The sequence below is a fragment of the Anomalospiza imberbis genome, chromosome 1 (assembly GCF_031753505.1).
Source record: "Anomalospiza imberbis isolate Cuckoo-Finch-1a 21T00152 chromosome 1, ASM3175350v1, whole genome shotgun sequence".
NCBI lineage: Eukaryota > Metazoa > Chordata > Aves > Passeriformes > Viduidae > Anomalospiza > Anomalospiza imberbis.
This window is the reverse complement of record NC_089681.1, coordinates 141,666,998-141,678,751: the sequence shown is the minus strand read 5'-3', so window position 1 is coordinate 141,678,751 and position 11,754 is coordinate 141,666,998. Positions and strand designations below refer to the sequence as shown.

The 11,754-nt window shown below is 44.1% G+C and overlaps 1 protein-coding gene across 1 annotated transcript in view; it reads right to left on the bottom strand.

Moving 5' to 3' along the window:
* Window positions 1-284: 284 nt before the first annotated feature.
* ADARB2 (adenosine deaminase RNA specific B2 (inactive)) overlaps window positions 285-11,754 on the bottom strand; it is a 305,173-nt gene continuing 293,703 nt past the window's right edge. Inside the window, exons 8-10 of the mRNA XM_068173871.1 lie at window positions 9,439-9,620; window positions 4,182-4,360; window positions 285-2,524 (exon numbers count right to left, since the gene is read on the bottom strand). Coding sequence (XP_068029972.1) covers window positions 2,348-2,524; window positions 4,182-4,360; window positions 9,439-9,620 — 538 coding nt within the window. The 3' untranslated portion in view covers window positions 285-2,347. The remainder of the gene's footprint in view (window positions 2,525-4,181; window positions 4,361-9,438; window positions 9,621-11,754) is intronic.

Here is an 11,754-nt window from a genome sequence, read left to right as displayed (position 1 = left end):
GGGAGCAGCCAGAGCCCCGGGGGCCACCACTGCCCATGTCCCCTGCAGCCTCTCCCACACCTCCAGCCATGGGCTGGCCCCTGCCCACTGCCCCTCGGGCACATCTGCTGCCCAAACCACACTGGAGGTCTGCAGCTGTGTTAGAGGACAGGACCATGTGCAGGTACCTGGAAGCCCCAGAAGGTGCCAAAAGTATTCAAATGTTAATCAGAAGAGCTGTCAAAGTGGTCAAAGTATTGACAAAGTGGTTACCACAAAGTGTTTCCATTATTGAAAAGACTCAGTTTTTGGTTGCCTTTTTTTTTAAGCTATTTCTACTCTAAGGATATTTTTTAAAATATTTTTGGTAGTTAATATGGAATGTATTATTTTGTTGAAAAGGTTTCCAGAAGGGGAGAGCTTTGTTTTACCTAATTTAAAAATTCTAGTTTATCACAATTGTTTTTATACAAGACACTATAGATACATCTTGTAGTTTTTAATCTAAAAATAAAATCTCATCAAAATACTGTAGCTATTCTATTGTGGGCATCATTAAACAATGTATTTACTGTATATGGCTCTCCAAACATGATAAACCCTATACAAAGAGCAGCTATCTTTATTGATAGGAACAGTTTCCCGTGTAAAGGAAATTACATGGAAAAATATGAGCCTTGTGTTGTTTGAAAAGTAACTCAGCTTGACAGTTCTGAGAAAATACCAAGACAATTATCACAAATCAGTAGCAGCATGTTATATACAGATTTAAAGACAATCACAGGAATAAAAAGAAAACAGTAGTTATATACCCGCAAATCCTGTCATCTAAAAACCCAGGAACTTAGAGAAATGTACAGGGCGTTTGAAGGTTGGTTTTGCAGTGGGACTATCAAAGCTCAGTTCTCCCATGAATGTATCTTCTGCATTCTGATGAGGTTTGGTATGGTTCAAAGACGAGATTGTGTCAGACCCAGCCCAGTTATGAAGAAAATATTTAAATGTTGGGTGATCCTTGTCTCCTAAGTGAAAAATCCATCTGCTTTTCAGGCTGCAGATGAGCATGAAGAGTAATAATTACACTTGGCATTTACACAGAGCTAGAATCTGAAAACTCATGCATTAAGTAAGACCTTACCCACACCTGTGGTTGCCTCTGCTGTGCTTATGTCAGTTGGACTGTGTGGAGAGGTAAAACTCACTGCAAGAGTGACAAAATCTGTCTTACACTGTTGCATATGACCAGAGCATTTTGATCCTGCCAAGTTCCTTAGATGTGAAGCAGTTATTATTATCCCCATTTGACAGATGGAGAAACTGAGACATGGAAGAGCCAAGCAACAAATGTGCTTTCTTGTTTGGGGGTGTCTTACTTGTGGGTACCCAACCTGGTGATTGTTCAGATGCATGGAGCATCCTGAGCTCACACCCACTTAATTCAGAGCTCTGGGTCATCAGGAGATTGGAGATCTGAGGCTCTGGGTCCTGCTGCAGCCTGCCTGACTTTAGGCAGCTGAGCCAGGAGCATGGTCACACTGCTCCTCACTGGCAGCCCCTGCAGAGTGTGCACCCCTGCAGGCAGCACAGGGGTGAATTGCCCCCTTGACAAGGGTCTGCATCCTGGCTAGTGTCTGAAAGGCATGTGAAATTAACTGGGCCAGACAAGTAAAATTTGCAGCATGCAAATTGTGACTAGAGTTGAAGATTTGTTGTGAAGTGGTTTGTCCAAGGTGTCAGAGGGAATAAGTGTAAAAAACCAAGGGCATCCTGATGCTAGCTTTGTGCTCAGAGCCAGCAATGGAAAAATCAGTTTAAAAATGCTGCATTTCTTTGAGGTCCAATTTTTTTGTCACAGATTTAGGCAGTTTACAGGATGATTTTTGCATAGAGGTTAGGAACCTTTTTTTGTGGATGATTATGGATGCTCTGAGACCTGCTGTCATGCTGTGTGCCTGGGGTACTTACATCTCTGCTCACTATTTTCCATTATTCAGTGATGACTTTTGCACTGATTGTGTGAAAGAAAACAAAGGTCTATTTTGGATCAGGCAGGTGGCCCACTAACACCTCAAATCAGTCATAACCAACAGCAATAAACAATAAAAAGCAGAATCTTGGTGGAGGTGGCATTATAATTTGGGCAGGTACATTCTTGGGAAGGGATCATGAAAAAGCAGTTTTCTAAAGTTGAGTTCAGTGCATCAGACACATTTCTACTTATGTATTTCCAATACAGGATTAAAAGCAAATATTCCCATGGAGGCTGCTATTGAATCTCAAACTGCTTCAATTCTCTCCGCTCATACATCCTGCCTCGCCTTCTCTCCAGTTGGTTTGATCCATTCATGTAGAAAAGGTGTGGCGTGACTTACACAGTCAGTAGGAACTGATCTTGCTCTGGGGGTTTCTTCACCCAGGTGCCCAGGCCAGCTTTCTGAAATGCTTTAAACAGCTGCTGCTTAACAGACTGGTACGTCTGAGCCACCAGCTTTGCCTCGCTGTACACTGATGGCATCTCTCCATGGCTTGGTACTCGTGTGCTCAGCTGCAGGACAAAAATCAGGGAAGGGAAAAAAAATTAAAAACCCAACCTATGAGCCAAAAGAAACAGGAGGCTTCAGTAGCTGTATAATCTTCCTGTCTACATTTCATAAGCAATCACTGTGCGTTGTGTGTTTGCTTTTGGTTTAACAACCAGAAAGCCAGGGAAGCAATAAATGCTGGTGACATAGTTTTGAGCCATTGTGAGCAGGAAAGAGGTGAACAGCTCTGCCTTGGAGTGGGCACAGGCAGTAGCAAGTGTTGGTCTTGGTGTGTTCTACAAAGGCAGAATGCTACTTCTCAGTTAAGATGATTTTTATGGACAAAACTGAAATAAATCCTTTCTGGAGATCTTTAAAGCATGCGCTCCTTTAAAAAAAATTTAGCTTGGGAAATGGAGCAGCTCAGTCCTTCCAAGTAATGCCGAGACACAGAAAAAGAAGGGTTGCCTTCCACACTCTCCCATTTCCCTCTGTAGTCTGTTATTGTTGGGAATGCTGTGAAATATGTCCAGGACAGGGCAGAAATCAGGCATCAGGGTTTGTGCTGGTGTGGAAAAACTGAGTGCTCTATTGGAACACTGGAGCCACCCATGAGGAGCTACCTCGAGCAATGTCATGCGTGCAGTGCCCCTGGAAGGACTTGCAGGAGGACCCCCTTTGCTCTGCAGAAGGACTAAACAAACTCCTCTGACCTGCCCAAATCTCTACTGTGCCAAACCTGTAGGGAAAGTCACCCTCAAGGTAAGCCTGATGAGCAAACAGCTCTTTTCCTTGTCTCTGTACAGGAGAGATGCTGAGAGGCAGGTTAAAGGAGAAGGTGAACACACAGCCTACAATGAGCTGTTCCTGCCTGTGTGTGCCAGCACTCTGTGGGGCTGTACTGGCTGGAGATGTACTGGCCCAGTCAGCAAGGGAGGGTGACATTGCCAGCCTGGGTGTCAGTGGGCCACAAGCTGGCCTGGCAGCAGTGGCTTCTCTCTGGCTGCCTCTTTGTTCCCCAGAGGTAGAGAGTGATGACTTTATCAAATCCTTGTTTTGTCAAGGGCAAAGTGCCCTGCTCAGCCACAGGTTACTCTCTCCTGCTCACTGCAACCTCATCCCTGGTGTGAGCCAGAAGCAATCCAGCTCTCCCAGCCATAGTTCCAGCCATGGCCCCAGTTTTGTTCCTGTGAGGATCCCTCTGTTCTGGGGGTGGCAGGAGTGCTTCTTGCCTCTCTTTCTCCCTGCTGTGAAGGAAATAGGCTGGGACCTGTGTCACCACACTGTGACCAAGCCCTGGGCACAAAGACCAGTTGGTCTTTTCTGCTCCCCACAAGGCTCAGGGTCACTTGTAGGACAGACCATGCCACTGCCTGGAATGCAATGAGTGCCACCAGCCTCCTTCCCCTGTGGTGTCCTGCAGAGCAGAACAATCCCTTTGGGCTTGTGCTCAAACCTGCCCACCCTGCAGGCTCCTTTGCCTTCCCTATTGACTTTGTTGGTGGAATTTTCTCCAACCTCCCTCCCAACCATCACTCTGTCTTGTTTGTTTCCACTCGTTTCCCAACAGGAAAGAGGTTTAGGCACTTAATAAAATAATGTTTTCTTGTCTTCATCTTCTCTCACTCTTCATGGACTGCAGGACAGCTACTGATAAGGCTCTGAGTGCACCAGACCCACCTTGCCGTGCAGCTTAGCCCAGCGAGTGAAGAACATGTGCTTGCAGAGACGCGAGGGGCCCCCGCAGCTCCTCTTGCCCGTGGTGGCGTTGATCACCTCCAGCTCCGCGCTGCCCACGATCCAGTTCACGCTGAAGCCGGGAGATTTCCCGGGCTGCCGAGCATCAGCGTGGCTCACCCCTGCAGGAGAGAGGGATGCCAGTAAGCTCCAGTGCTCAAGAGAGTGAGTGCTCAGTGAGCAAGAGAGTGCTCAAGAGAGGCTCCAGTGTTCACTTGGAGGCTGCTCCTGGGTTGTTGTGGCACAGGAGACACCCCCAGTGAACCGCTGGCATCGTGCACCCCACGTGCTCTTGTCACCACGGGTTAAATGTTACCAGACCAAGTGCCTTGGAGAGACATAACTTAGCAATTCCTATAGATTTTTTCCACCTTGCAAGCAAACTTCCACTACCCCAAGGAAAGCCTTTGGATTGGAGTGTGAGCTGTTGACAGCAGTGTGATGGTTTCTGAGTGAAATCTTTCACAATGGGATAACAGGTTTTTACAAGGAACTAAGAAGTACAGTGCTTTGGTCATGAGTTCTTTCAGGTGAGCTTTCCACAGTCCAGCATATTTACCTGCTATTAACTCCTGGGACCTTTGCTGTGAGGGGATGTCTAGACCCCATAGGATAAGAAAATACAAAACAATACACTTCATCATCACAGAGAGAGAGATTATTAGATACAAGTTAATAATGACCTTGTAGACATCACAGACCTGCACAGAACACTCTTGGTCCCTACCTTGTGTCTGCCTGCAAGATTCCAACCCTGTACTGGAGCACCAATTTCTTCAACAGCTAGGTTGCATCCTAATGGTGATATTTGAGACATCTTTAAGTGGAATGCATCATATGTAATTTTAGACAGCTGCAATAATGATGTTTACAGTCACCTCGGATGACTGCATGACCTTAGTGTCATTCACATGGCCAATTTTGGACATCTGAGACCAATACTGAGCCAATGCATTCATGGGTGAGATCTCCTTGGCTCTAAATGCAGACCAGGGCTACAAGGTCAGGTAGGGGTGTATACATGAGTTATTTTTAATCAGGTAAATTTTTGTCTCTTTTTAACTATTTAGTGTAGCTCAGCCTTTCCATGACTCCTGTTGCTTCTTCATTTCTTGTACCTGAAACCAGGGGATGATTAGTCTTTGCAAGAAAATAAGAGGAATAAAGAAAGCGGTTGGCTTATTTTCCAGCACAGCACAAATGCAAACAAGTGAGCTCTGCCTTGCCCTGCTCATTAGTGCTTTTGCAGTGAAGAATCAACACTAGGAGCTTCCAAGGCTGGAAAACTCAGAGTGACCTGAAGCACTTTGAATGTTTTTAAAAACATGGACCTTGGATAATGTATCTGGACCCAGTTGTTGTGTCCCTCTGCTAATTTGCTGTGTGGGCCACTAGCCTGCAGACCTGGACAACAAAAGCCACTGTGTTGAGCAGCAGGTGGGGACTGTGCTGGTGGGCAGGAGCTGCCTGGCACAGTCACCCCAGCAGAGGCCAGTGCCAGGACTGGGTCTGTGATTCCAAATGGCAGCTCCTGCCTGCAGCAGCTCCAGCGACAGCTCATGGTTTCATTCACTGCTTTCATTGCTGCTGGGTGGAGGGCAGCAGAGAGAGGTCCCGTGCATTTTCTGCTGAGAGGGTTTTAAAGAACTTTTGCAGAGACTGAGAAGTGCTAATATTGGCTGTTCAGGGAGAAGGAGATTAAAGAAAAGAAAAGAAAGCAAAGCCCCTCCTTTCCAAAGTGCCCTTCTTGCCCAGAATCTCATTTTCAAAACAGATGCATGCCACAAGCTGGTCTGAGGCAGAATGGGAGGAGATGGGAGCTGGTGGGAATGCTGCACCCATCATTGAATGTGTTGAGATTGGAAAGCTCCTGAAAGGCACCTCGGGAGAAGTGGAGGGCTGTGCAGGGTCTGTCTGGCCAGGATGCTGCCTCTGCAGGCAGCTGCTGCATCCTGCTTGAAGCCTCTCAGCATCACGAGAAGAGATGCCACTGAGAGACGTGCCCCCTCTCTCCCCTGTCCCCTCTGCCCTGGGAGGGAGCTTCTAGAGCCAAATGGAACTTAGCACACACAGAAAGGTGGCCTTTGAAAGGAAAAAATGATATGGCAAACTCACTTTGTATCGGTGACAAAGCTGGAACTGCAGAAATCATCCCAGCCACTGGGACTGAACTCGCTACCATGTGTAGAAGAGAATTACAGCTAAGTCATAACCTCACCCAGGATTTGTAAACACATTCATGTCATATTAATACCTCTTTCAATTTCCCCCCCCCCCCGAGATAACAGATCAGTCTGTATCTAAAACTCCAGTTCACCTAGGCAACAGGATTTAAACTGAGAGCTTGAAAATCAGATAGCTCTGCAGCACTGCTCGAGCGTCTCTACGCAGAACAAGATGCAAACAGATCAAAATCAGCTGTTTGACACTATGCACCACTCTCTGTCAAGATAGCACCCAAAAGCTTGGAGGATATGAGTGCCAAAAAGCATGATAGCAAACACCCTGCCATGCAAAGTTGCCCCAGGACACTAAATAAATGAAAATGTTGTGAAATCCCTGACTAGAGGAAGAGAAGGAAAGGCTGCACAGAGGGGAGAGCAGGCTGTGGGTGCTCGTCAGATGGGGGCTGTGAGAGGAGCCCAGGCTGGTCCCAGTACCTGGAAACCCCTCTGGGCTCCTTTGGCTTTCATGCTTTCTCTTCCCAGCCATCATATGTAAGAAGATGTATTTAGGTAAATAGATGATATTTTCACATCCTTTTCTGAACGCAAAAGAAGAGGTTTTAAAGAAAAAAGCACGAGAGCCATAACAGACAAATACAGAGCATGGATATATTCCCTGATTGTTGATAGGTTTATAATTAAAAAAAAAAATTCTTCCATATTTTTCTTTTGACAAGTAATTGTTTTATTTAGATAGTAATAGATTATATATTAATATATATATATATTCAAATAATCTAGGTTACTTTCTCTCCTCTATGCAAAACATCCTTCTTAAAACCCACACAACAAAGAGTACAACAGAACACAGTTGGATTTGAAAGAAAAAGAAAAGTCTTTGCACAAATAATACGAATTTGAGTCCTGTGGGATGTGAACTGAAATCTGTCCTCTTTTTCCTCTCTCTCCCAACAAAACCTCATAACCCATCAGGAAACCCTTTAAAAGAGCCTCACTCTTAAGAGGACAGGATATAAAAAAGGCATTTCTTCTAAAAATTACACCCAAGAGTAATCTCAGTGGAAGAGCGTAGCTCCATCTGGCTGGGACTGGTAGAAAACTGAGTAGAAAACCTCACTGATTATTTTTCAGTGGAGCCAAGGAGTTAATCTCAGTATACCCCATCACACCCCATGACTCTCCTCTCCATTAGAATGTTTGTACTGCAACATTCAAGTGGCAAAATAACTGACACCCTTATAATTTAAGGACTCCTGCAGTCCTGAGCTGGTCTGATGTCCAAGACAAGTGTGGGAGGTGGAGTTGCCTGGCTGAGATTGTGTAGGTCTGGTCTCTAATGCATTTGGAGAAGCTTCTTCTAGGTGCCCATCCCTTAGTCACTGGATATGCTGCTGGCAGGGTTTCCCAGGAAAAAGAATTGCCGCACAAGCCTCAGCAATGTAAATTTTAATCAGCATCACCTCCCTGGGATTTGTGGGGGGAGACAAGATAACAAATAATGGTGTTAGAGACAAAACACAATGCAGAGAGAGAAAAAGAGATAGATTCCTCCCACCACTTCTCCTGGGCTGAGGAAAACCCACAAACACAACCAAAAAGCGAAGGAAATGCTTTTCCAAACAGAAGCCTCTGGAAAGGAGGAAGACAGCCCAGAAACATGCAGATATTTAAAGTGTTACAAGGCTCCCTCTGGATGTATTTCTTATTCCCTTGAAATCTCTGGCAATGACTCTTGGACATACATACAGACACACTCTGGCCAAGTATGACCCATTGCTTTTACTCTGCAAGGCCAACCCAACAAAGCAATAGCTGTTCTGTTGTGAAAACTCTAATAAAATCCCTTTCTGTGTTCTCAATCCTTCAACATTTGAAGCGGGTTTCCATGTACATCCTGCAGACACAGGGAAGCTGTGTGTGCCTTTGATCTTAGTGTATGGGTGCAATTACAGTGTGCTAGGGCTGGCACAGAATGAGATCTGCTTTCCCAGTGGGAGATGCAGTGGCTTTTCCAGCCAGGGCTGTGTTGTCAACATAACAACCAGATCTGGGAAATGGGGAGATATCTCCTGGCCAGCTGTGAGTTCTTTCCTCCCTACCCAATGCCATGTGGGAAGGAAGAGGGGACTGAGCCATGCCCATGCTAGACCAGGGCAGGAGGAACAGGTGGGGACATAAACTGGAAGGAGAGTGTGGATCACAGCTTTCTACTCACTTGATTGCAGTCTTTGTCCAGCTGCACTGAAGAGTTAAAAATTGGAGATAAGCTGGGCAGAAAAGGATAAGCCTTTTGACCTGTTCACCTCACAACACATACACCCACATTACACTTGCCAGATGTACTAAACCACACACAACCTGAGAATTTCCCCAGTGGCTAAACTATCACTTCAGTCTCAGCCAAACACATTTTTTCACAAGGACATATTAAAAAAAAAAAAAAAAAAAGTCCATGAAATAGATAAGGTATAAACCAGAACTCTCCTTACTGAGGAACCTAGAGGTCTTTGAAAGGTAATGGAGTACTCCACAAAATGTCCTGACCTCCCAGCTCTGTGACACTGATATCATATTGATGTCTCAGGGAATCCTCCCAAAGAACAATTATCAAAGATTAAAATAAGGATCTAATCTGGTGCAGAACTGGTGTCTCTTAGCATTCACATGCCTCATGAGGACGTGAAGACAGTTAAACCTAAAATTTACTGAAAGCTTCCTTCTGGTTTCTAGAAATGTTTTACTCAGTCATACTTTTTTTGTTTCCACTCTGAGTGTTCAGTGTACAGTGGTTGTTTTCCTAGCCAACTTGTATCCATTAATGACCCTTTTTTGTGGCTGCTGCTAATGAAAGAGGATTTAAACACATTTGTTTCTTCATTCTACAAATTCATATTCTTCAGGGAAAAAAAAAAACCGGTGTAAGTTAATGCAAACAAAAAGCATTCCTGTTGGTCAGCAGCATGACTAGAGATGGGAGGGGGGACTATTTGTCTCGCAGGCAGGTGTTTGCTTACCGCTGAGAAGCAGCTGATTGCGCCGGTACGAAGCTGGCAGCTGACCAATGTCTTCTATCCTATGGCTCATCACCCGGGAGAGGTGACCAGTGTGGTAGAGGCTTCCCACAGTGATGCTGTGCAAGTACATGGGCTCGATGAAGGAGCTGAGCAGAGCGCCTTGGAGACCAAGGATGTTCCACCTGAAAAAAAATTTCAGGAGCAATAAGACACATGCATGGAGGAACGGCCATACTGGAGCTACTCTGGGAAAATCAGCAAATGCCAGCACATGGGTTAGAGGGATGAGGGATGAAACTATTCCTGTCCCTGTCCTATGATACAGAAAGCACTGTTGGGTTATTATACACCCATGGGCTGATTGCCCCTCCAGGAGGATTTGAGACTACTGTGGTGCTATTCACTTAAGGGATGTATTTCCATCTTGTATTGTTGCATACAGAGGATTCCTATCAAGAGGTGTTCTTTCTAAAAGCATTTTGTGCTTGATGGGTGTTCATTTACCATGCCTCTAGCAGAATTTTATTTTTTTTCTCCATCTATAGCATTCCACTTGCAATGTTAGAGCTAGAATGAGAGCTTTTGTTATTCTACCTTTATTTGCTGCTTAAGTACCATCTGCATGTCACACAGCCAAGCTAGCACATGACTTAGGTGGCCAAAATTCCCCCAAAATCTTTGAATGTCTCATAGGCTGACATTTCTTGCAGAAATGACCATGAAGATATGAAGACATCCATGAGAATTAAATCCTGATCCTGAATAAGAAAAAGAAAAGAAGACTTGAGCTTTTAGGAAATTTATTTGTAATTGATAGCTCGACCTTCTCTAAAGTGCTCAGAGTGAGGGATACATCTCACCCTGTTGCTGCCTTAAAGGTGCAGCTGAGTGATGGCGGGAACCTTGGGACTTCCAACTGTTGATGACTGAGACCTCTGTGCTACTGCTGGTGGAGTAGTTGCCAAAACGGTTCTGCATTTTAATAGCTTATGAATTTTTACATCAAGCTAGGCACAAATATGACAGCCTCCTCGCCTCTAAATTCTTCAGGGGACAGCTAATTGGTTAATGAGTGGAAAAATTAAAAAGGGGAAAGAAGTCATGATGCAGTTATCTTCTTGGCAAACCTATTTAGCTCAGCTCATCTAGGAAGTTGTTTCCCACCACACAAACGCTAACAGGCTCTCTTACACTTGGATAATAGTTTTACTTAAGTTGAACACTGTCAGTCTGTCTGAGTAGTTTTGAGTTCAGGAGTTCAAACTGAAAATGCTTAGAAAATGGAGTTTGGAGAGTATATTTTGGCTCATTAAAACCCAAAACACCGGCAATATTTGGAACTCGGTAGCTGCTGAAGGAAAGGCTATGAGGTGTCTGCTATTTAAGGCAGCATCCACTGGCTGCCATGCTAAATAATGTGTTTAAAGCAGAATTTCCATCAGCAGCAAGCATTATGGTGCTAATTTCTTACATCATTGTTCTTTTCATTAATTAACATTTCTCAACCGTTAGTGCAATTATTGCAGTGCCTCTGTACTGTATGTCTCTTTTCATGATTAATAAGGAGTCATTATATTTCCCTTTCCTGAAGCAGTCAATTAACATGGAATACTTTCCATTAATTACTGAATGTTTAAAACCAGCATGCTGTACCTGGAGAGCAATCTGCTCTAGGAACCTGTGACACCAATTGCTTTTAAAAGTTCTCTTTAAATTTTATTCCAAAAACACAAGCAATTTAGCTGGCTGTATTAATTTGCCTCTGAAGCAGGGCTGTGAATGAGAAACATCTTTTAATCTCATGCAAGAAAAGGCAGCCATCTGGCTGCTGAGGATTTCAGAGTCAGACTCTCCCTGTCTCCCTCTGTAAATGCAGGCCATTAAAGTAATATGTTCATCTACATAAAACTCAAATGAAATATAAAAGGTAATATTTATATACAAACAATTTAGTCCCACAATTTAAACAGTCATTGGTTTTATGAAACATTTACTTTAGTCGATCAGATTTGCATAACTTCATTTGGGGAAGAAAAAAGTGTGGTCATTTCTGCAAATCACATCACTTTAAAAGGAAAGAACTAGCTGCCTCTTTGAATAAATAACTTATCATGATGTAAAATTAATAATGCAAGCTTAAGAAACAGAGCTGAATTCAGCCAACAGTACTATGCCTTCAACCAGCATCTAAGGTAAGCAGAACACTTACACAGATATCTTTGTCAGATGGAAACGTATAAGATATCAGTGCTGTTTTCAGCGTTTAAAATTTCCTTTAAAAAGCCTTACATATTTGATTGAAGGAGAGAAGAAAAG